The 25,972-nt window shown below is 43.6% G+C and overlaps 1 protein-coding gene across 8 annotated transcripts in view; it reads right to left on the bottom strand.

Annotated features, from left to right (window-relative positions):
• The window catches only part of ARHGAP32 (Rho GTPase activating protein 32), a 205,491-nt gene that overhangs the window by 14,512 nt on the left and 165,007 nt on the right, over positions 1-25,972 (bottom strand). For all 8 annotated transcript variants that reach the window (XR_014163160.1, XM_081889722.1, XM_081889724.1 and 5 more), the window contains 6 exons: positions 22,568-22,717; positions 6,370-6,472; positions 5,271-5,415; positions 4,456-4,538; positions 2,135-2,242; positions 499-644 (listed from right to left, as the gene is read on the bottom strand). Coding sequence is in view for 7 of the 8 variants with exons in the window: in XM_081889722.1 (XP_081745848.1) it covers positions 499-644; positions 2,135-2,242; positions 4,456-4,538; positions 5,271-5,415; positions 6,370-6,472; positions 22,568-22,717 (735 nt within the window). In the remaining variant the exon portion in view is untranslated. The remainder of the gene's footprint in view (positions 1-498; positions 645-2,134; positions 2,243-4,455; positions 4,539-5,270; positions 5,416-6,369; positions 6,473-22,567; positions 22,718-25,972) is intronic.

Here is a 25,972-nt window from a genome sequence, read left to right as displayed (position 1 = left end):
TTCCCTACTCCTTGCCTTGCCCTGGCCTGCTTTCTTCTGGACCTCCTTAGTTGCCACCCTTTCAACTCCTGTGTTATAATGCTACCTGCTATTAATTACTGGTTTTCTTAAAGTTATTATTCTCTGCCTGTATTCCAGCCTTTGCCAAGGGAACCAAAACTAGACACAATACCCTAGAGAGCATGTAAAATCAGAAGAGTATACGTCATGTGAAGCAAAAATTTGTCATGAAAGCTTTTAGAATTTAAAGCGCTATGATCAGCATGGATCATGACAGTCAACAGGGGTCACCTTCCTATGCTTCCATTTTATAAATTTGTTAAGCATCATTAGCCCGCAGTGTAGGGAGGGATAATAAGAGACAACAAAAAGCCTGCATTTCTTCATTTAGGCAGTGAAGTATGAAAATGACACACTTTGATGCCGCTCTATACATATTTTGCAAGTTTTGGAACTCTTTGAATTTTAACCTGCTGTCTCTTCCCTGGGGAAACATACCTGCACTTTCTCGAATCACAGAGCTTAGTTTGGAGCTAAAAAGGACATCCACATGATTGAGAATGAATTCCACAACCACTGACTGAATTCGCACCTCCATAAAAGCAGCCGTTCCACTGAAGCAAGCAGATTCTATCTGCTTTGATCTAAGGAAAAACATGAGAGATGAGATGTTAGCAACAACCAAGCAGGGGGAACTCTGGATCAGCAGAATAACTTGATGTACAACACAACAGGCTTCTCTCCTTCTTGCGCAAGGACAAACATTGTTTGGTGACTCCCATTCACAAAGAAGTCTACTTTCTTTGAAACGGCTGTCCTGGTTCTTTCTGAACTCCTTTGCTCTAATTAGCAATGTTCATACAGTGCCCAAACTGCTCTGCAAAAAAACTTTAAGCACTGCAGGTGGAGAAAGATATTTGTCTAGGTGAGAATGGAAAGATGCTAATGGACTCATGAATTCTCCAGCTACTAACAGGGAAGCAAACTTATCCTTACAATAAAAGACTGGAAAAAGGGGGTATTTCCAATGATGGAAAGACAAACTGTAAAAGTCTAAAAAGCAGCCGCACTGTGCACACATTGCTGCAGAACCTAGGGCCTCTGGCTTGAACATCCTCTCCTACTGCTTGTTGATGATATGTAAGATGGTGATGTATGTATTAAAAGCTTAGTTAGTTAGAGTGTGGTGCTGATAATGCCAAGGTTGCAGGTTTGATCCCTATATGGGACAACTGCATATTCCTGCATTGCAGGGGGTTGGACTAAATGATCCTCAGGGTCCCTTCCAACTCTATAAGTCTATGTAAATTCCTACATGAATACAGTGCTCCCCACTTGCACAATCTGCCCCTTGAAAAAGGAGGGCTGCATAGTTCACCTGAGGAGGGCTTGCTTCCATATATATTTAAAAAGGTGTAAGCTGCATGCCTGAGCCTACATGCTGAACCAGCTCTCAGCAATACGTATTGTAATGGAGGCTGGCAAGCCATCCCTCAAGACAGTGCAAACCAAGAGGGAAATCCAAGTCTTGCAAGGTAAACACTGGCAAGTACCTTTTATTGATGTTGCTCACAGGTTAGAGCATTCAATGAGCTTTAAAAAATAATCCTTTTCAGCCCTGCCTTACAGGACGCAAGTGAATCTGATTAGCTGCCCAACTGGCTGGAGGGCCAGCTGACATGTTCACTGGCTAGGAGGCAGCTTTGCTGCCAAACTCTTGTTCCTCCTCCTCAGGGGAACAAGGAGTGGTGTGGGAAGTCATTCTCTCTTTGCCCCCTCAGTTTCCTGGGTTGCGCCAGCAATCTTCTCTTCTCTCCAATCACCTGACATTTCCTGCACAATGCATCTAACTGGGCTGAGGGCACATGTCTCCCTGTCCAGCTTAGCCGTGCTCCCCAGAGTCCCAGGCACATCTCTGTGTATGAGGACTCCAGATTCTTCTTCACCCACTGCTTTGCTTCATGTGTACAAAAAGGTCCAATGTTGAACATGCAAGGTTCCATCAAAATCAAGAGGACCAAAGCCCCCTCCACCACCATCGTTCAGCTCAGCAGGTCCTGGATGCTGAGTGTAAACAAGACATAAGACTATCCTGGCTAAGATATCTCATCTTCAATCAAATAAAAAAAGGTACCTCAGCAGATTTGGTGCCCAGACAATCGCTAGGTTCTTTGTGTGCATGTTGGTGATGGCACAGTAATCAGCGAGGTGAGCCAAATGCCTCATTAGGAACTCCAGAGTCCTGAAAAATGAAGGAGAGCTGTTAGTGGTGAAAGCAAGAATATCACACAAGTTAGTACAGTGGTACCTCCGGTTACATACGCTTCAGGTTACAGACTCCGCTAACCCAGAAATAGTACCTTAGGTTAAGAACTTTGCTTCAGGATGAGAACAGAAATTGTGTTTCGGCGGAGCGGCAGCAGCAGGAGGCCCCATTAGCTAAAGTGGTGCTTCAGGTTAAGAACAGTTTCAGGTTAAGAACGGACCTCCGGAACGAATTAAGTACTTAACCTGAGGTACCACTGTATATTGTCCTACACTTTGCAAAACAGAAAAAAAGAATGGCATTGATATGGATTTGTTTAGCAGCAAACTGAAGTGCTATAAAAATGTGTCCTGAACAAGGCCCAATATTCTGAAAGGTCCATTGACCCACAAGCCTTATTAGGCCTGCCAGAGGTCCCAGTATGACTGGTGAGACCATTTCCCCAAAGCCATGCTCATCTGCTCCGCACCTCACTGCATTGTGGCAGAAAGGTTGTTAATTTATCCCATCGACCAGGCTTCAGGGAAATTTTACTGAAGCGTCATCATTCTCTGGTGGCCACTAGAGGGAGCGATTGCAATATTCATCCAGCTAAAGTGTTGAGAAAGGAATACTGACAACCAGGTTCTTCTACTGTGCTTGGATCATAATTAACAGAAATGTTTAACTGGGAATTTGAAGGTCTATAGTCTGTTGAAGAATAACGTGGTAGAGGGTCCAGGGATACAACCACACACAGCCACAGGGTGTCTTGATGATCCGGCTTCAGAATAAAATGAGTACACCACATATACAGCACATATACTGAAGGCTCAAACCTGGCCTGTCAAATTAATTAAGTTAACGGAGGCCAAAACCTGGCCCTGCAAGGGGGGAACTTAGGCATGTTACTGATTATAGGTTTCCTATAAAATACAATGCTATGTGTAGTGGTGGTGGAGGGTAATTCTGTGCTATCTTGGTCTATGAGGTTATTAGGAGCAGAGCAAGGAGGCCAGCGGCCTGTAATGAGCCACAGCAACAACTATCCTCAGTTCATTCTAAGGGGGTTTCAGCATGCCAAGACCTGCCAAGAAAACCGCAGACACCCTAGGGAAAACATGAATCTTCTCCTGTTCGCATTAAGACGTGTACATTGTATAACAAAGGAGGAACCAGCTTCTCGTATGGAACACAGAAATGGCCTGGTGCCTTCTCCAAGTTACTGTATCTCCGCCGCCGCCACCACAGATCCTGCATGCCCACAGATGCTAAAAGCAGCCAAGTGCTGTAAGCCTCGTCAGAGAAAGCCTTGAAAGGTTTTGCAGGCTTCCCAACCACTTTCCTGACTCATTTTTGCCAGCATTCCCTACTGCCCTTAATGTGGGTTGCACTGAAGCTCTACTGAGTGAGCTGTCCTCGTTCCCTGCTGGCAGCTGAGCACATCTGCTGTCCCAGCTATAGTCAGGCATATTTATGCTTACATTAGCATTTTATATAGTTCACCTTAACTGGCAATCAAATTTGCAGAATTTTGCCTAAAAGGCAAGATTGGCATACCTACATTTCTTGCAATTTCTTTCCATTTCACACCCTGGATTTTCTTGTTTCTACAGGGCCTCCTTCCTGCCTCCATTAAAATACCTTGCAGATCTAATGACCTCTCCTTTCCTTAACAAAATGAGACAGTTCTGCTATTATGGCCCCCATTCTTCGCCCCCTCCCACAGCATGCTTTTCATAATGTCAGCTACAATTATGAAGAATATATGTTGTTTGTCTTGTTACAGATCTAATTAAAGTCGAAGTCAACTTTATGCAGATACAAATCCTTCAGCATGCACCCAACCATTTAATTTGATAGATGCAAGAATAATGCTGCTTCAATATGCCAGCCATCTTAGGGGGTATAAATTGGAAAGCGAACAGAAAATGTCAACCTTCCTTTTAAGAATGATTATATAATTGCACATTGAATGTGCAAAGCACTTTAAGAAAGGAAGACATCAACTCAGGCCCCCCCACATAATACAATGTGAATTTAGATTAGCGTGAATAGTCTTGGTCTGTCTCTGTGTCCCGGGAGAGGCAGAGGTGTGTTGCCAAAACTGCATGGAAAAGGGGGCATAGTCTTGCACAATCAAAGGCACCCAGCAGGGTATGAGAACATAAAAAAAGAATGTGCATTGAGAAAGAGCTGATGATGCGAACCTGTAGTGAGGTGGGGGTAACTGCTGGATGACATCATGGATTTTGACTAATCGTTCTTCATCTGTAGCAGCAGACACAGCATCCTAGAAAGGAACAAAAGCAACAAACCTCAATGCCACGCATTTGCCGCAGGGTGCCACCTATCTGGGTGGCTTCAGAATGCTGTCCTGCTAGTATGGCAATTAGCATGGAAGTCACAGTTCAATGAGGCTGAGAATGAACGGACACTTTCAGTATCCAATGTAGCAAGCATGGCGTTGCAAGGCAGGTATTGATCCTACATTAGAATGCAACGATATTATTTATTGCTTTAGAATTCCACCCTGACTGCTACTGGTTAGGGAAGCGTATGTGCAGTTGTTCCCTATTTTAACCCTCACAACAGTACTGCAACAGAGACTGATTAGCCCAAGGTCACCCACTGAGCTATATCATTTGGTAGGGGATTTGAACCCTGGTCTCTTCAATCAAAGTTCATCTGGTGCACTGCACTGCTCTGACAACTGAGCATGCTTCCCTTTGAGGTTGGAAGAAACTGACCTATATCGTTGGAAATTCTAGATATCCTTGAGGCTTTTCCCCCAAATCCTGTTTCCGGGGGCACATCAAGAGCAAAAGATAAGGTCATGAGTTGCACCGGAAGAACTGTGAATGAATACTCATGTAACAATTATATACAGGAAGCGTGCCAGTTCTTTAGATGGGAGTTTAATTTAGCTACTGTTAAACGCAATGAAAAGGGGAGATATTTTTGAAGTGTGACTCACACTAATGCTGCCCAGGCAGTAAAAATAGGAGTCCCGTCTTGCACTTACTGAAAATTTCTCATAGAGCTGATAGGTGAGCAGAGGATTTGGGAGTTCTCGGAAATAGAGCTTACAGAGCGAGCCCACACAATGTATATCCTGAATGTATACATCTTTTGTCAAGTCAGGGATTTGCTCAGAGTCAAACTCATGCCTGGAGACAAAGGGAAATAAAGAAAGAGAAAAGAGGATAATATATACTCAAAAGATGAAAAGGACTTTGTTTACAGGAAGAAACAAATGCCTCAAACCTCAAGCCACAAAAATCTGTGGTCCTACAGGTTCACATTTTTGCTAGTTTTAATAGCTTCTTGGGAGCCATTTTAGTTGGCTATAAAACCACCAAGCGTGCTCAACAATCAAACTGCCTGTAATCTGGAACACTCCATGAAATTGATTTCATGATATATACTCAACGTTCATGCAGCCAAAATTCAAGCAATTCCAATTATTATACGCAACAGATTTCTGGCTAGGTAGAGCTCCCCATCTGTCAGAATGAAAATAGCATTTCCTTTCCGTCTGAAGACCTAGAAAGAAAAATTGTGAACATCCACGGCCCTGCAGATCCAAATCACTGTATGCAGATTCTGTGCAAGCCACAGAGTCAAGAATCACATGAGGGAAATTCTTCTGCAGTGGCCTGTCTTGATGAGAGAGCCATAAAAAAAAAAAGCCATCTACAGAGGGCCACAGATGGCAGTGTTTGCTCCATGCTGCATAACGTGTCTGGAAATTGCTGTTTCAAATTAGCTAGGTTTAGACACACAGGAGCTAATATGGTGAGTCAGACAACTGGGATCAGAGAAGAGGCAACTGCTGTTTCTGAAGCCTGCATCCACAAGAGCCATAAATAAACTGCAAATTACTTGTTATCCCACAGTCATTCTGTATTCTGAAATAATAGATTGTGGCCTCAGAGCAACACAACTGGTTTCTGTCCCAGCCAATGATACTTTTGGATTCATGGAAAAATACACGATACATCAAAAATTAAGTGTTTTAGGAGCAAACCAGAAATAAATTCTCAATGGCATTCAGCAGCAAACCCCAAAAGTGACGTTAGCATGTTTGAGACTTGAAATCACAACACACACAAAATTCATACCGTAGTTTCTGGATATTCGATGCAATCCCAGATAGACGGTATATTCCATCCACAATGCCATGCTTTTCAATGAATTCAGTGCAACTCTTGAGAACCTGAGGGACTTAAAAGCAAAAAGCAACAGTGTTGGTTGACCATTAGATACTCTTAGCATCACGTTCCCAGATTCTTCCTGGCTACACAGATAGAAAGAAGCCCTTCGAGAAACTACACAGGTAAGAGATTTCTTAAATATCTTTTAAGTACAGCTAGTTCAGCGGGTGCTTCTGTTTTCTGTTAAGACCAGACTAAAACCCAAATCACTGCAATGTGTGGCTTCAGATAATGAAATACATGTTGTTCCTGTTTGCACAAAGTCTAAAGCAGCTGTCACCAAGCCAGCCAGCTTCAGCTGTATGCTTCCTCATGCCTCTAGCACTGAAGGCAGCAGTAGGACAGGCTCAGCTAAGCTACCACAGAACCAACTGGGCTACCCGCTCCCTCCAAATCCTGAAGTTTTGTAACTTGGGGCAGTTGTGACTGGTGGACTGCTTGTGGCAGCAGTGCTGGCTAGATGCATGTGTTTAACTTGAATCGCAAGTCTATGATTTGGCTTTCTTTGAGGTATCTGCCTTCCATTTGTTTGGGGTTCAATATGGTGGATTTAGTAATAGCCCTTTGGATTAGATTCAGGTTCTGAGATTCCCATTTGTTAAATGAGCAAATATTTTTTAAATGCTGCATATGTGTGCAGTACACATGACATTTGACATATTGACTCTATTGCTGGGTTCATTTGCTTGGGTTATCTGTTCTACGTTCAGTGTTGGAAGTTTCTTGTGCCTGGGACACAATTGTGTCAGGAAGCCCAATATCCTGCACAGGTGATGTTGCTTGATGGCAGGACCTTGCACGTACATGCAACAGATGTGCACCTTTAGAGAATTTTCCGCCACTCATGCCACCACAATGATGCCCACCACACCTGCCACGTTGTATCCTTTCAATGCATTTGGGAGGCACAGTGTGAGGTCAGGAACTCCACCTCACCCTTTGGAATTTCGGCAGTTTCATGATGATCACAAAGTTCAGCCAAAATGTTTGTACCCTTGGCACCAACCCCAAGCTACCATGTTCTGTTTCCTGATCTGCCATTTTAAACTGGATTGATCCTTCAAATCACAATTTTTCAATGGCATTGACCAGATTGGGCCATAGGTTTTTGGTTCAAAGGCGGGGAGCTCTATCATAAAAGTCTACCCTACTGCTGACTAATAAACACTAACAGCAAATTCCACCTTAAATTTAGTTTAACTTTAACTTTATAGTCTTGTTTGTTTGCAACAGAATGGAAAAAACAAGGTAAATCACATCTACAAATTGCAAAACAGTATGTGCAGTTAATCTGTAACTGAAAAACTAGAACACAGATTAGGATCAATTGCAAGACAGGTACTATTAGACACACATTAACATTCCATCCAATATACCAACCCTGCTGGCTATTCTGCACAATCGGTTTCCTGCTCTATATCCCTATCCTCCATGTAGGATGAAATCAGATTCTCCAGTCAAAACATCAGCATCTTTTAAGCATGCGTTGTTTTGGTTAAAAAATGACCACTCCACAGACACTCAACTCCCCCCCCCCCATGCCATTCCCAGGGAAGTTTGCTTATTATTAAGGGATTCATAGGAGTTGGGGCAACATCACGGAAAAAAATTCTGAAGTTATTTTTAGTTTTACAGTATAAACCTTGCTTTTCATCATACTTCTAAACTATAACATCTCCTTTCTAATTTCTAAATCTAGTCCTTGTCTCCAACACTTTGGATTTAAGATCCTCATATCTTCAATTCCTGCTGGATTCACACTATAACCCAAGTAATAGACCATAGTAAGGTCTGACATAAAATAGAGATAGGATAGGAAACAGTTTGGAGTTATAAGACTGACCAACATATTAGGAGATGAATTAAAGGACTGAACACAAATACAAAGAATAATCAACACTTTCCCTTTTCTGTTTAGCTCCTATAATTCTCCTTTAACAGGAGGCTGAGGCACTGTACAAAAAATGAAGCCACACATAGTACAAGTTTCCCCCTGGTCCCTGGCATTGCCAAGAACACCTGCCTGCGCTGCCTAATTGAAGCACCTTGTCACAGAGAACGACCTCAGCAGGCGTCCAGGCCTCTTGCCCCCCAGGGTTTCCTAGCCTTATAAACAAACAGCATGGTAGTGCTGTATTTGTCATAATTAAATTTCAGGAGCACCCTACTGTGACATTTAACATCAAGCCAAAGCAGAAAACAGAAAGGGGACAGGGTGATGGGGTGCAGTCACTGCAATATGTTCAATTCACTGGCTCATTCGCCATGCAAGAATGGGAATTAACATTGAACTGACAATGGATACAACAGCCTCATTTGCCCTCCAGGTACCACTAGTTGACAGCTAATTCTTTAGTTTAATTGTCACAATGGATAAGAGGACCTTGTCAGCATTCAGCTGTGCCAGAAATGGCCAACTCCAAAATTCTTCAAAACAGGTTTGTCCCAATCATGTTTTAACTGGGTTGTACTGGGCTCCCTAACAGAAATTAAGATACCCACAAATATGCTTGACTGATGCTTATGACTAAGTAGGCTTTTGTTCATTTAAGACTCCCTACTTTTCTTGTTTTCTATTTGGGTTCTCTCTCCCCCCTGCCCATCTCTAAGAAGGATGATCAGGCATGATCAGTTTAATTACTTGTGAGAATCCATAGACTCAAAGTCCAATCCTGGACTGACAAATGTAACTGCACATATTACAAACTTATATAATAGTGTATGTGTAAAGATGTTGCTCTTTAAACCCAAGTACTGTGGTACCTTGGGTTACAAACTTAATTCGTTCCGGAGGTCCGTTCTTAACCTGAGCCGCGCTTTCGCTAATAGGGTCTCCCGCTGCTGCCACGCCGCTGGCACACGATTTCCGTTCTCATCCTGGGGCAAAGTTCGCATCCCAAGGTACTACTTCTGGATTAGCGGAGTTTGTAACCTGAAGTGTTTGTAACCCGAAGCGTTTGTAACCCAGGGTACCACTGTAATGCCCTTTGGCGCTGATCTCTCCATCTAAGTTTCCTGCTTGGCAGGGGGTTGGACTCGATGGCCCTTGTGGTCTCTTCCAACTCTATGATTCTATGATTCTAAGTTTGTCTGACCCAGTGAGCTCCCAAGTGAGGTATCTATCATACATCCTTTGCTTTGTACCGAAGGATGAGGCAATCTTTGCAAGAGGCTTCCTTGTTCAGTTAACTACAACTGTACCTTGGAAGTCAAATGAAATCCATTCCAGAAATCCATTTGACTTCCAAAATGTTCAGAAACCATATTGTGGCTTCTGATTAGCTGAGAAAGCTCCTGCAGCCAATCAGAAGCTGTGGAAGTCCCGTCGGACGTTCGGGTTCCAAAAGAACGTTTGCAAACTGAAACAATCACTTCTGGGTTTGCAGTGTTCGGGAGCCAAAACGTCCAAGTTCCAGAGCGTTCGACAACCAAGATACAACTGTATAGGGAAGTATTTTTTGTCTACATGAAGCTTCCAAATGCGCCATGTGTCCAAAACAACAAAGTATGAGAATGAGGGTTGTATTCAATGAAGCGCTAAGAGATTGTTCCATAAGTGCAACAATTTCTGCTTCCTGGTTTACTGATCTCCCCTTTCCACCCCCTCTCCCACTTGCTGTTCTGGGGGTTCTGCCTACCCTCTGGTACAGAGTTGGGGAATGCGGGGGGGGGGGGGGAGAGTCCTATTGCAATAATGGAAAATATTGTTCTGGCTTCCTCTGGTGTAACAATTTAATTGAACGCTCCCCCCAAAATTCATGCTCTTGCTTGCAATCATACAATTGTGGAGTTGGAAGGGACCACGGGGTCATCTAGTCCAACCAAACTTTCCAAAAGACCCGATTTTAATCTATTTGCTTATTAATAGGGCTTATTCCTCTTCAGCACAACCCTTAAGGTAACTTTTAGAACTCAAAAACACAATACAATATCCTTGATTTTAAATGGCATGTAGAGAACATGGAAGCCTTCCAGCAGATTAAGATGGCAAAGATGTAAGACAAAGGAAGGGCAAAAGCATGATCATTTTTAATCTGTTGTTTTGTGTTTCCTTTTACATTCCAATAAATGGGGGAGAGCTGCCAGATGTCATGTCATGTCATGTTGTGATCTTATCCTGGTCTTATCATGATACCCAGGTAACAGAAAGTCTAAATTAGATCACTATGCTGATAGCCTGATGCTGACAGAATGACATCTGTAGTCTTCTGACTGATTACAAAGCATAAGCATTTTTGTTACATACACAGAAATACATGGAAGCGCAATTAACAGAGCTCAAATCAAGCCAGAGGCCTGGATTACTATTTTCAGTTCTTCGGTTTCTAGGCAACATGCCATCAGTGTTTCCCAGATACATCCCTGTCTGCAGAAACCTTGATAAATTTAAACATGGTGAGCCTGTGGGATGCTGAGCACCACAAACATCTCCTGCAGAGAGATAAAGCAATCCGTTTGTGTTTTCTTTCTGATGCCAAAATGACTGTTCCTATTTCTAGAAATAGAAGTGGAAATTAAGGAATAAAGAAGAATTAAGGAGACAACAGTCCTCTCCATTAAGCTGTAAGAGGAATGTAATGTCTAAGCATCAAAAATATCCCTGGAGGTTTCAGAGATTTTGCTTCATTTCACCACATTGTGGAACTTGAGTGTGAAATGGGCCCTGGGCCCTGGATATAAATAGTGTCAGGTGTGGATAAGGACTGTGTGCCACCCTCCAAGCTCTGGCCAAAGGAGGAACACACCAGGAAGGCAATGAACAATCGTAAGTGGGCCATGTGGCTTGGCACTTTCCAATAAAACATTCAGTTCAGTTGTTCCCTGGTCTGAAAAAGCTGAAATTGTGGTGACAGGTCACTTTTTACTTCACCCAACAGCTCCGCTGCTTTGCAAGCACAAGTGAAAGGGATTGCCACAACCCAGCTACAGCTCCACTAGGTTTGGCCCAATGCACTGAGCTTGCAATGGAGATGAGAACAACCCAGTTAACCCACGGCCATGTCTACTTCCTGAAGGTCAACCCAAGGGGATAATAAGCTTCTATTAGATACTGCAATCACTGTTTGTGGGGCTTCCCTTGTGCTTGATCCAGAAGCTGCAGTTAGTGCAGAATGCTGCGGCATCATTGTTGAAAGGAGTGAGGCCTTGTCAGCATATCACACCTGTGCTCAGAGAGCTGCATTGACTGCTACTGCTACAAGTTCAAGGTGTTACTTACTATTAGTTTATAAAGCCTTTAACAACTTAGAACCAGTTTACCTAAATGATCACCTTACCCTGCATGTGCCCACTTCACTGCTCTGATCAGTGGAGCAGACACTGATACAGGTGCCACGTAATACCCATTCCACATTTGTAAGAAATCCATTGTTTAATGTAGCAGCAGCTACACTTTGGAACTCCCTGCCTATTGATATCAAGCAGGAGCCTTCCCTGTATTCTTTTTGGCACTTGCTGGAAACATTCTTGTTTAGGCAAGCCTATCCAGATGCTTAGAAAGCTGGTGTGTATTCTGTTTTGGTATTTTATCTTTTTGTAAATGGCTTTGAGGGTTTTTTATTTTAGGTTTTTCACAATCAGTTCACAAATTTTATGAAATAAATAAATAATTTTAACTGCACAGCTGCTGCCTAGGAACATGTTCCAAATAGCAAACTAGCTGCTCACACTGAATATTTCAGTTTACTCAGATCAGATTCCCTCCTCTGTTTTTGAGACTGATATGCCTCTTGCATTTTAAGAGTCCAGGGGTTCTCAGTCTATTGCTGGAATAAGAATTATTTGTTCAGCCTGGGAGACCAAGGCTGCCCACCAAGTTCTGTTGAAACAGTATCATTTTCACAATGTCCAAGCCAGGGCCATTTGGCCAGTTAATGGACCATGCCATACTGAAATGCTGCCACTCAGCTGAATTCCATGCACCTGCATAAAGTTAAATAATCACTAGAAAACTGGAACAATCACTGTAAAGCAAAGTGTAGTAATACATTTTGAATCTAAGTCCATGTAAAAAAAGAAAAAGAAAAAGGCAGAATTGTGGATAGCCAGAAACGTTGCTCTTGAGTAAAAGGACTTAAAATAATCAACTTTATTTGGACTGTGCTCTGTACTTAACCTGTATTTTCACATAAAGCTGATGAATATCACAGCCGCTTCTATTTTATCACTCAGGTATTGCATTTTTTATGTTTACAATGAAATATCATCCTATTCTTTCTATTCGTTCCCAGACTTAACCAGTTTAATTTCAGAAGCTTGATATTAAAAGTGCTTATGTGAATAAAACTGCCTATATCATCTTCAGGGAATGTTATGTTTAAATTCTACGCTGTTCCAAAATGTCACCTCCAGCTGGTGTTTCATGGCCATCCTAGTGTAGATGACACTATCTATGCTGTTGTCTTATAAGTATTGATTCATATTCATTCGCTGTAATGAACTTCACAGTAAGCAGTAGTAAAAAGCATTCCCAAAGCAGTAGCATCTCAAGAAAACCCAATGCTATAATGAACATATACTTTAGGACAAAATTTAAGAATTTGGACATCATAGCTCCTCAGTGTATTTTTTTTAAAAAAAAAAGTTTGGAATGCTGGATCTTGTATTCAGTCTCAGGAAAGAGCCAAAAAGAATTAAAACTCAAGGTACAAGTAAATATACAACAACTAGAGCTGGACTGAAATCTGTCAGATTAATTTCATAGTAAATTAGGTAAGAATTTTGAAGGCAAGAAAAGCAGTTTTAGGGCAGTCGCCCTGCATAGTTATTAACACCATGAGAATGGTGGCTTCAGTTTACCAAAATCTAGGACACTTAAAAATGGGCACATTACCATTCAAGTGATTTCAAATGGTTTTAGATCATCTTTAACCTGCTCTAGACCTTACTCCATGCTGCTGCTTCAGTTTCTACCAGAACAAAATCTAAGAAGTTTATTGCTTAATAGAGATTGGCCCACCCCTTTTAGAATTAAAATGCACACTGTTTTAAAAGAAGAACGGTCTAGGTAACTATAACAATCGCTGGCAAGAGCAACATTGTGGATTCCATGCCATTATATCTTGTAAGAGAAAAGACTGAAATGAGTTTGTAAAATCCAAAATGACTCAGTGAATTACCACTATACCATGTATGTTTAAGGCTTCTAAATTGTAACAGAAATAATATTAGTATAAGTAAAATCCATTCAAAGACTGGAATGCTTTGTAAATACAGACTGTATATCTTTTGAAGACAAGCCTTTAACATTGCTTAAATCTTCCTAATACATTGCTTAAATTTACCTTATCACAACTGCATGCATATGGGCTTTGAACCACATAATGCCTTCCTTTCACAGAATAAAGAATTACCCAATTAATAGTTTTCTTTTGGGTCATTAACAACACACTTTTCCATACGCTGTGAAGCTGATTTTGCAGTTGTTTTACATAAATAGGGGGAAAGGGGCATAAGCAGGTAAATGTTTAAAGTAAATTAAAGAACAAGAGTCTCCTGTCAAGCCTTTTGTCCTCTGTGCTTACTAAAAACATATATCAACAATTCCTATTAATTTCAGAATAGAAAAGAAAGCATCACATCTAATTCCCAATGGGAGCCAATGAACATGCACAGAGATGATGCAATACAGAATTATTATCGCAACACAAAGCAGTAAACAATGAAGCTGCTTTCCATTTGTAGGTGATGCTAAAAGATTCTCACCAGTTTCTTTTGGGCAAAGTGCTGCTTAACTAGGCCAATGGAGGCAGTAATTCTGAGGTGAGCTGCTGCCAACACCAGCTACCAACAAGGGGAAAGTAAAGAGACCCCATCCTAGTCAGGGGCTACAATATGCTGACAGAGGTTGCACACTATAAAACCACCAAGCATGGCAGGTGGCAGCAAAGCAGAACAAATTGGTAACCCCAGCTGAATGACGAACCGCTACTCCTCAAGGAGTCTTGGTTTGTTTCCAAGTGTTTATTCAGCACAGGGTAGGGAAATGATGTTCAAAGCTAAAGAAACCAAAATACTGCAACTATTTCAAATAAATATTGATCAATATGATTCAAGGAAACAACTAATGCCCAGCTTAATCACCAAGTTGTTAGGATGGAAAGCAAAGCTGGCATTTAATAACCCAAGTCTACTGAAGTTCTTGTTCTCCCTACATAATTTCCAGCCTGAGACAAAATTACATAAAGACTGTGCCACAGGTATTTCATGGCATCCTTGTAGATTCCACCCACATTTGATATGTTACAGCCTGAGTTTCCCAGCCAGTGGCATGTCGTGCTATACTGCAATGATCCTGTGCTTATGTGAAGACACTGCTCTTTTGACACGACCACTCCCAGAGCGGCCTGACTCCCCAAACAGCCACATCCAAACATGTTGCCTCAGTTACCTTAAGCTGTTTGCTCTGTGATGGTGATGTTTTAGGCAATCTGGACAGCATTTGAATCCAATCCATTGACTGCCTATCTTGATCTAGGTGGCACTTTTAACTCCACAATTATTTGTTACAATGCTACAGTGCAGAGTCGGTACAAAGGAAAAGTGGAGCTGCGTTGTCAGGGAACTGACATCTAAAGCGCCGCAGGTGCAAAGGCTCCCTGAGGTTGAGAGAGCAGTAGCAGCGGAAGAGGGAACCAGTAGAGGGCGAGCAAGAACTCCAAGGGAAAGTGAGTCGGAGGGATGGCTCAGAGACGCTTCAAGCGAAACCAGTGGGGAGGTCTCAGGACCTCCTATAGGGACACCCACACCTCGACGGAAACTGTCACGCCGAGAGGCCAGACGACGTGTTTCCGTTAAGGAGCTTTTATGTTGGAAACGTTTCCGAAAGCAGCCACTTTCGGATACTACTAGTGATTGACGCAGCCATGCTGGAGGGGCTCCGTCACAGGCAGAGGTTTGAAAACCTGATCAAACTCTGAGGGACTTGCATTTTACGCACAAGCAGCTCATCGTCCCATCACAGCAATCCGAAAGTCACCGAAAGCCAGCTTGTGCAGAGAGAAGCATCATGAGCAACCCAGCCGGAACCGGGGGTGCAGGAGCAGCTGGAGGGGGTCCAAGCCTGGAAGAAAGGTACAGAGCGTTGGAGATCCAGTTGGCGCTGCAAACGGCGAGGCTTGAGGAGAGGAGGGCTCAGGATGCAGAAAAGGGAAAGGAGAAAACCACCCCGCTCACCAGAAAGGTACCAGGATTGGTGCAGAAATTCGGGGGGGATCCCAGGAACTATCATGCCTTTAGAACAGAGATGCAATACGCTCTAAACTTGCAGTTTGATGACTTCCCCGACGAGGAATCGCGAGTGGCGTATGTGATTGGCCATCTCGAATCCGGGGCGAAAGATTGGGTTAGACCCCTGATGGCAGCGAATAATGAGATCTTAAAGGACACGAGGAAGTTTTTTCGTGCCATGGACCTGATGTTTTCCAGCGATATTGAGCAGGGGGTGGTGCGAAGGCAGTTAATGGCTTGCCAGCAAGGAAGCAGATCTGTCCGTGAGTACTGGACTGAATTTACTATGCTGATTCATAAATTGGGGTGGGACCTATCGGCGGAGCCCATCCAAATGCTTTTCGAAGAGGGGCTTTCTTCAACCGTCAAAGATGAGCTTTCCCGGGGGCCCAGGGCGGAGTCTATGGACCAATTAACCAAATCTGCGCTGGCCATAGGAGCGCGCCAGGAGGCGAGGGCTTTGGAAAGGCGGGAAGGGAAAGGAGACCGTTGGAGGGAGTTCCGCATTCCAGACATTCCAGAGCCATCTTTCCCGCCGGCAGAGCCGATGGAAGTTGGAACAGCGCGGGCGCGCGCAGTTTCAAATCCCAGTGAAGGGCGGAAGAAGGAGGGAAAGAGCGCCAAGAGATGTTATCTCTGCCAACAGCCAGGGCACTTTGCCAGAGTCTGCCCACAAAGAAAGGAATGGCAAGGGATGGCAGGAGCTGTTGGGGGAAAGGAAGAGGAAAGCAAGGAGCAAGTAAAAGCCAACGCCTGGCTGCCACCGTCGGGGCACAGCAGCCAGGCCAAAGAGCAATGAAAGTGCCCATGCCAGAACCTCCCAGACCTGCTTTAGTGATAGAGGTGTTACTAGAACTGCCAAACGGACACCCACTAAAGGTCAAGGCGCTTTTGGATTCAGGCAGCTCCTGTAATTTCATGAGTAAGGAGTTTGCAGCTGAGCACCAGATACAGACCATCCCTTTAAGTAACCCCTTGCAGGTGACTACGATTGACGGCAGAGAGCTGTTGGGGGGAGAAGTTAGCCAACAGACTGTCCCGATGATAATGAGAGTGGCAAGGCACACCGAACAGATAGCGTTTAATGTGGCCATCCTGGGAGGAGCGCCCATCATTTTGGGGATGAGCTGGCTGGCGCTACACGATCCGCTAGTGGGCTGGCATCAGAGGGTGGTCTCCTTTGGGTCAGCGCATTGCCTAGAACACTGCAAGGAGGGGAAGGTCTCGGGAGGAGACAGAGTCACCCTAGCGGGGATGGAAGTGATGGGCAAAGGGAAGGTGCCCCCGCAATACGCAGATCTGAGCAACGTATTCAGCGAAAGGGAAGCAGACAAACTGCCACCGCATAGACCCTTTGACTGTCAAATCAACCTACTCCCAGGGGCCCAACTCCCAGTAGGCAAGCTGTACGCCATGTCAGACAGGGAGATGCAGGAGCTGAGGGAGTTCATTGACAAAAACTTGAAGCGAGGTTTCATCAGAGAGTCCCGAGCGGTGGGGGGCAGCCCAGTGTTTTTTGTGGACAAAAAGAACACAGACAAACCGAGACTGGTGTGTGACTTCAGGGGCCTCAATGCAGTGTCGGAGCCCCTGGCTTTCCCTATGCCCCGAATTGACGACATTTTGACCAGAGTAAGGAAGGGAAAGATTTTTACAAAACTGGACCTGCGGGGGGCGTACAATCTGATACGCATAAGGAAGGGAGATGAATGGAAGACCACCATGTTTACCCCTTTGGGAGCCTTTGAATACCTCGTTATGCCCTTCGGTCTACAAGGGGGCTCCGCCTGTTTTCAAGCTTTTATAAACCACGTTCTGGGACCTTTGCTCTACAAGAACTGTGTGGCCTTTTTAGACGACGTGTTGGTGTATTCGGAAGATGAGGAACAGCATGTGAGGGACGTTCGAGAAGTGTTGGGCAGGCTGCAAGCCAACCAGCTGTGGGTGAAACTGGAGAAGTGCCAGTTTCATACCAAGGAGGTGGAATTCCTGGGGTACCGCTTGTCAGACAAGGGATTGGCCATGGATCCAGGCAAGGTTCAAGCGGTACTGGAATGGAAGACACCGAAGACCAAGAAGGACGTGCAAAGATTCTTGGGGTTTGGGAACTTTTATCGGAAGTTCATCAAGAACTTTGCCCACTTGACGGCGCCCATCACCGACTGCCTCAGCAGCAAGAAGAAATTTGTTTGGACGGTGGAGGCGGATCGAGCCTTTGAAGAACTGAAAAGGGCTTTCGCCTCGGAAGAACAACTTCTGCATGTGGATTTACAAAAACCCATGAGAGTGGAAACAGATGCATCCAACCGGGCTATAGGGGCGGTCCTTCTTCAACCGGGGAGGAGTGCGTCGGAGTGGAGACCGTGTGCATTCTTCTCGCGGAAACTGAATAAGTCCGAGAGGAATTACACGGTGTATGACAGGGAACTACTTGCCATTCACGAAGCATTCCGGAGGTGGAGACATTTATTAATTGGGGCACAACACAAGGTGCAAGTGTGCACCGACCACAAAAATTTAGAGTATTGGAGAACAGCTCGAGTGCTCAACCAACGACAAGTGAGATGGGCACAGGAATTCTCCAAATTTAACTTTGAGATTTGTTATGTGCCAGGCCCAGAAAACGTCAGGGCGGATGCGCTCTCACGCAAACCAGAATATTGGGAAGGGGAGGAGGTGATCGAAGAGAGACATGTCATCCCGGAGGACCGCTGGGTGTGTGGGGCGGCGCTGGTGGGGCAACGGGAACTGGTGGAGGAAACGGAAAATGATGAATATGCCCAGGATAAGCTCAGAGGTCTCAGGGGGGAGGGCGAGAGCCCCGGAGGTTTTGAGGAAAGAAATGGGGCATTGTATTACAAAGGGGCACTGTATATACCCGAAGGTGAATTGAGGGGGAGAGTACTCAAGCAGTTGCATGATAGCCCCACGGCGGGACATTTTGGGCAACACAAAACCATGTGGTTGGTTACCAGGGAATTTTGGTGGCCTAAGGTGAGGGAAGATGTAAGGGAGTATGTAAGAGGGTGTGACCAATGTCAGCGAGCCAAAGGGGAAAGAAGGGCGCCGGCAGGGTTATTAGAACCTTTACCCACACCAGAACGGCCTTGGGAAGCGATATCAATAGATTTTATGACGGATCTGCCAAGGTCCAAGGGGAAAACAGCCATCATGGTAGTAGTAGACCTGTTAACTAAGATGTGCCATTTTGTAGCATGCTCACATGCAGTCACAGCGGAAGAAACGGCGAAGTTGTTTGTGGAACATATCTTTAGGTTGCACGGGGCTCCCTCGAGGGTGATCTCAGATCGAGGCAAACAATTTACTTCCAGGTTCTGGAGGAAGCTCATGAGCTTGCTACACGTGGAAGTTAATTTTTCAACTGCCCGGCACCCTGAAACCAACGGGCAGGCGGAAAGGGCAAATGGCATTCTTCAACAATATCTTAGGTGTTATGTCAATGACAGAGAGAACGATTGGGTCGAAAAGTTGGCGTTGGCAGAATTTGCCTACAATAATGCGGAGAATGTGTCCACAGGGATGAGTCCCTTTTTGGCCAATTACGGGTGTCACCCCAGGGCATTTCCAGGGGAAGGAGGGGAGAGATGGAGCGTTCCAGCGGCTGAACATTTTGTAGAAGAGATGGAAGCCATCCATCAGCAGCTCCAGCTCAACTTAGAAAGGGCCAAGGCACAATATAAGAAGCAGGCAGACAAGAACAGAAGGGAAGGTGAAACCATAAGGGTGGGGGATCAAGTGTGGTTGTCAACCCAAGGGTTGCCGTTCAAAGGGGGTTGTAAGAAACTGAGGCCCAGAAGATTGGGACCCTTTGAGGTGATTCAGCAGGTCAACCCGGTAGCTTTCAAACTCCGATTACCCAACCACATGAAATTGCACCCAGTGTTCCACAGGTCGTTACTGTCACCATACAGGGGGGGACGTGAAGGGGAGCACGTCAGGGGACCAGCCTTGGAAGAGAGGGAACGCCGCAACCATGTAGCGGAAATCCTCGATTCCAGGTGGAAGGGTAATCAGGTGGAGTATTTGGTGGCGTGGGAAGGGGAACCGGAGTCAGAAAACACCTGGGTAAGTGCAGAGGAAGTCAATGACGAGGTTTTAACAGAAACGTTCCACCAAAGGTTCCCGAGGAAACCTCAGCCTATAGCAAGGTTTAGGAGGGAGTATTTCGGCACCACCGATGAGGAAGAGGAAATGGAAGGGTTCGCGGAGTCGGAGTTGGAAGATGGAGTGGACTCTGATGACGAAGAGTACCTAGAGAGTAGGAACAGCAACAAGTGGAAGGAAGTGTTCGCGACGTCGGAAGATGAGGGAGGTTCTTTCAGGGGTTTTACCTCCTCACCGCCAGTAGGAGAGGAGACGGGAGGGGGTGAAGGGGGCCCTGGAGGGGAGGTGGATGTCAGGGAACTGACATCTAAAGCGCCGCAGGTGCAAAGGCTCCCTGAGGTTGAGAGAGCAGTAGCAGCGGAAGAGGGAACCAGTAGAGGGCGAGCAAGAACTCCAAGGGAAAGTGAGTCGGAGGGATGGCTCAGAGACGCTTCAAGCGAAACCAGTGGGGAGGTCTCAGGACCTCCTATAGGGACACCCACACCTCGACGGAAACTGTCACGCCGAGAGGCCAGACGACGTGTTTCCGTTAAGGAGCTTTTATGTTGGAAACGTTTCCGAAAGCAGCCACTTTCGGATACTACTAGTGATTGACGCAGCCATGCTGGAGGGGCTCCGTCACAGGCAGAGGTTTGAAAACCTGATCAAACTCTGAGGGACTTGCATTTTACGCACAAGCAGCTCATCGTCCCATCACATGCGTCTTTCTGTTTGGCTATAGCTACCTAAATAGTTTGGGCAGCCAAATCTCCATTTACATGGCATTTCACAGAATGACAGAGAGGCAGCTACCAAGCCAACATGGTGCAGTTTAGAAGATAATCTCAGCAATCCTTCTTACTACAGTATTCAAGTCTTCAATAATCCATTAAAGTGAAAATAACTGTTACGGACAGGGTATGACAGTAATATACAGGAGCTCTCTCAGAAGATGCAATAGCCTGGCCTGAAATTCTGCCCATGGTGTCCTAAAATCCAGTTCCCTCTCACTTTTGCAGAGTTCTGAATTGACTCATTTTCTTCCTCTACAAATGAAGCTCCAAAATTCAAGTAATAATTCACAAGGGCGCTTTCAGAAAAGCACATTTGTCATGCTGCATTTCATTTGCTCCTAGGATCATCCAGTCTCACTACCAATCCTAGAACATTGCCGGTCTGTGCATGCTTTCTCCTAGAGTTGCTTGGGTTTCCTGGGGTTATATAATCAATGCTGACATTACAACATTGCACCCATGCCCACCCAAATCAATTTGATACATGTGAACTATCATCTTTCCAATAGAAACTTTGGGAAACATATGACTCATGTCCTGGATTCTGACACAGTGTCAAGGGAAAAAACAAAAGTCCAAAATTTATGCAAGGCTACAAACTGTGCCCTGCCATTTGAGGTTCAGCAAAAAATATCTTGGCAAATTTTAGTGCCTGTCATGGTGTAGGTCTTCATCCAATTAAGCACTTGAAACACAAACTGAAATGCAAGCAGGTAATGAGTTACAAGAAAAGCCCAAGGAACTGCAAATACACTGCAAAGCTCCCAGGGGTATGAGATCACCAAGCAGCAATGTAACATGCTAATTGTATAAGTATTGACACAAATATTATTAATACTCAGGACAGAAGCAAAGCACAAATTTCAATGGATGATGTAATCTTTAACTGGGTGATTTTACACTTTAGTGCTTAGCTTCTGAAAGGAAGAAGCCATAAAGAACGGAAGCACCATCAAGACACTACAGAAAACACCCAAGAAGCAGCAATACACAATGCTTCTTCTCCTGAACCTTTCTCTGCAGGCTGAAGTCAGTATAATTACAGCAGTACACACTCAAATGTTTTGAAAATGTTTGGACTGTTAACAGACCAAATGTGGATTATTAACAGATTGTCCAGTCTCAGGCAGAACTGAGACCTATCAATTTCATTATAGACTATAGTACTTCAATATGCTCCTGGATTTATAAGAGAGGTGCAATGAATTATGTGTTTACCCACCTGGGATAATCAACAGTTATCCCAAGGCAAGTTGCTGAGTGAAGAACTTCACATGTCCCAAACTCTACTCCAGGAAGGAAGGATTCTGCCACAGCACAGCAGTTTGGATCAGATAACCTTTTGGTCCATGTTGAGCCTTTAATTCTAGCTGTCTGTGGCTCTAGTCTTCTTATCCATTCAAATGTCAAAGTACAGCTACAGCAAACTCAGATTTTTGCCCCTTTGCCGTTACCTCTTAAACAAAAGTTGGAAGATATAACAAGATGGACTTTGATGTGTGATGTCATTCAGTTGCCCAGATTATTATTTATTCCAAATATTTTTCTTGAAAAATTAAAACAGCAATAACAATGCATCAGGGAGGCGACATTTTATCCTTGGCTACCGTTCAGATGCCCTTAACTCCTGGGAAAAATGATTGGCCTGATTCTTTCTTAAATCATCATCATGAGGACAACCTGCTTCTGTGAATAATCTGAGTGATGTCAAAATAATAAATTCACTCTCATATACTCTATGTAACACATCAAACTGTGATATTACAGAAGTACTGGGTGCCACGGTAGGACTAATATTATGTCTTAACTGCATGGAAATCTTGGACTGCACTTTCTTAAGAAGAATGAAGAGGTAGATGCTATAGGTGGAGCATTGTAATGGCTCAAAGAAAAGTAATGCTGGTCAGATCCAAATTGTTCTTTTAGAATTTGCATTGTAGGACACTCTTGAACCAAAGCATAACATTTTCCTTACTTACCATCATGACCAGAGTTGAGAAGATGTTCTCCAAGGTCGCAGCCAAATACCCTCTCTTTTAAGATCCCACGTTGCTTCAGTTTCTGTTTTGTTGGCCGAGACTTCATGAATGTGCGCAGGAAAGTAATAAGCTTGCCGTGTTTCTTTGACACTGTAAAATTGAAGGGAAAATCTCATTTTGTGGCCAGATAGACAGGAAGGAAGATGTATAATACATTATTTCACTGAACCACAGTTCATTCTTTTCAAAATCAACCCCTATTACTACCATGCACATATCTGATCAGTTTCTGCAACAGCCTCCTCCCTCTTCCCTTATATAAGTGATTCAGGGAAATCAAAATCTGTAATGGAAGACAGAGTTAAGATATAGTAGGACAATAGTTTTAATTGTTATGCTCTCCCCATCTCAGCAGTCTGCTTGTGCTTGGTATTTCGTAGCTTTCAGTCTAGTGGGGAGAAGAGGAAAGGAAGGAATGGGTAATGCAGCCCTTATGTTTCCTTATGATTTCATTTCCCGCCATGCTTGCAGGGCTAATCCTTTCATGTTAATTGCTTATGAACAGATCAGTGGTGGGACCCTGACAGGTGAGAAAAGGGAACAAGCATTTCAGAGAGGAAGGAAACTCACTCCTGTACCCTGTGCCCTGCCATAGCATAGTTCTCTGGCCAGTCTACTCACTGCCAAGTGTTGGTCTGCCTTTACACATGTTTTATACATGTTTTCTTTATACATGTTTTAAATGTTGCTAAGCAGGATGTCACATCAGCTAAGTAAGAACTCTAAACTTGAGACTGGAGGTAGGAGCACAACATCTAGCCAGGGCCCCAAATTAGCATAACAAAAGGCACATTAATAGGGGGAATTGAATAAAATCACAAAACGATAAAGCCTCCCAAGGTTCTGTTATAACCTATGGAGAAGAATTTTCTTTAAGAGGCATACTTGCTCTCAGCTTCTTGTACTGTTACAGAATGATGCCATCACAGAATTTCAGAGTTGGGAGGGACCCCAAGGATCATCTAGTCCAGCCCCCAGGAATGTAGGAATCCCTGCTACAGAATCCCTGACAAGTTGCCATCTAGCCTTTCACAAGAGCTCCATTTAGACTTCCAAATGACAGAGAGGCATATTCAGTTCTGTGAGTTTGGTCATCTTGGACCCGGTAGAGTCTCTGAGTATTCAGAAGGCCTAAAAGTTTGACTTTGGGGCCTTTTCAGACACTGGTTAAGTGTTTCACAACAGTCCTCTTTGGGTTCCTATTCATTCTGGGATGGTAGTGTTTGCTTTAACAGTGACCCTAATATTATTGGCATATTGCACTGTTGACTCAAGTATGTGTCATGCATTTTATTATTTTCTTGCTTATTGAAATGTTTCTACTGCATAGAAAGTGTGAATTTTGTATTATGCTTATTAACCGAATAGTTATTTTTAATCCTTTTTATCAGTTATTAACAGCATTTTTATTTATGGACAATTTTTAATATTGTTTCATATTTAATTTTATTATATTTGTTTTATTAAGTTTACTGATAGACTCGTTTGGCTTCTTTTAGTAATGAAAGGTTCAAATACTGAACATGAAATAATGGAATTCGATTTTTGAATAAATACAACATTACTTTGGGCAACAGTGATTGCACTGTTGGTACAACCATGGGCATCTAAATTACCATCAGTCAGTAGTGACAGTAGTGAATGGAAGAATGTTATCAAAAACAAAATACACCGAGTGACCAGGAAATAGGAGTACATAATTGCAACTGCTATTACACCAGTAGTTAATGACTCCAGCTTATTGATTACCACCTTGAGAAGCATTAAATGATTCCACAAATGTTTCTACAACCTATTAGCCAATACAAACTCCATGTTCATATGGCCAGGCAAATAGCAAGTGTCAAAAACAAAGAAAGAAGCATAAAACTCCCAAGTCTCTCCCACTGTAAAGACTGTGATGCTCTTCTTGACCTTTAATGTAAAAGGGAGTACAAGTTCTTAGTTGTGTTTTCCAAGTTCCATTGAATTAGAGACAATGCAATTGAGATTCATACACGTAGCAATTACCCCTTGATGAGAAGGAAATGGCCCTATGCCAAAAGGTGAATAAACTTAGCATTAATTTCAATCGGTGAACAGGGCAAAGCTGTTCCATTTTAACTTCTTCTTTGAGCTAAAAAGGAAAAAGCTAAGCAGTGTCTTACAAAAGATGCCTGCTCACTCTTACTAAATTGCTTTTGTTTGCAAGCAATTCTCTAGAGACATTCTCTTCAAATAAAAGCCACAACATGAAGCCAGTTGCAACAGGACTTCCTTTATCTCCAGCCTTTTCAGTCTCAGGAAGCTATAAAGCAGTAGTACTGGCTATCAGGCCTTAAGAAAGGGGCAAGTCTACCATCTGGTTAACAGAACAGAAAAGAAAAGAAGAGAAGAGAAAAGAAAAGAGAGGTTGGTGACAATCAAAGCACAGCAAGATAAAATACTCTTGTGAGGTTTCTTTATTTCAAGTGGCAAGATAATATATACCTGCCAGGACTCTCCAATATTAGGCAACTAACTGGGGATCCAAAACTGTTGGGTGCCGACAATTCCAAAGCAATGATACTTATATGACAGGCCACTATAATACAGCATTTCAACATATATGCATTATGACAATACTATGAAACAATAATTTAATACAGTACAGATGAAAAGAAAAATATGCTGAAGGTTATTACAATGAGAGTATCACTCCGAAACATACCCGAGTTCAAAACACACACTGCAGCTTTTTTTTGTCAAATGCTGTTATGTTTTACAGCAGGGATTTACAGCAACCCTGGGTCCCAAGTACATCAGACCTTGGCTGCAGTCAAGGTGCTAATCGGCAACATTTTTGTGCTAGCTGGCTGACTACAAACATTACCTTTTGCCTGGGTATTTTATGAACCTGACAAAGATTAAAAGGAAAGAAACAGCGAGATACTCCCACCATCACTTCAGAAAAGCTTGAAAGCTTCTCTCCCACCCACCCCCACCCCAATATATCCAGTTCCAGTTAAGTGTCTTTGTATTTGTGCTTCTCAGATTTGGCTGCTGTGTCTTCTAATCTCTTTTCAAGGGGAGCAGGGGATGATTGCCTGGTACTCCTAGGTTGCCAACCAGGAGAAATTGACTCTACTAACAGTGGTGGGCTGGAGCTTAAGTTTTCCCCACCCTGATATACTTAAATTGAAAGGGAAGATACCAAGGACTATGCCAAAACAACTAAAGTTTGATGGCTAAACAAATTTATTATGGCATGTGTTGTTGTGGACCAGAATCCAGTTCACTACTTTTATATTTTGGTCTGAAAAGTAATATCCAAATTCATAATAGCCTCTATAGGTAATATATCCTAAAACACAGTATATATAGGCT

Source organism: Podarcis melisellensis, assembly GCF_964234715.1.
Source record: "Podarcis melisellensis genome assembly, chromosome: 15".
NCBI classification, from domain to species: Eukaryota; Metazoa; Chordata; class Lepidosauria; order Squamata; family Lacertidae; genus Podarcis; species Podarcis melisellensis.
Note: the sequence above shows the minus strand (reverse complement) of the source record. Positions and strands in the feature narration are given on the sequence as shown.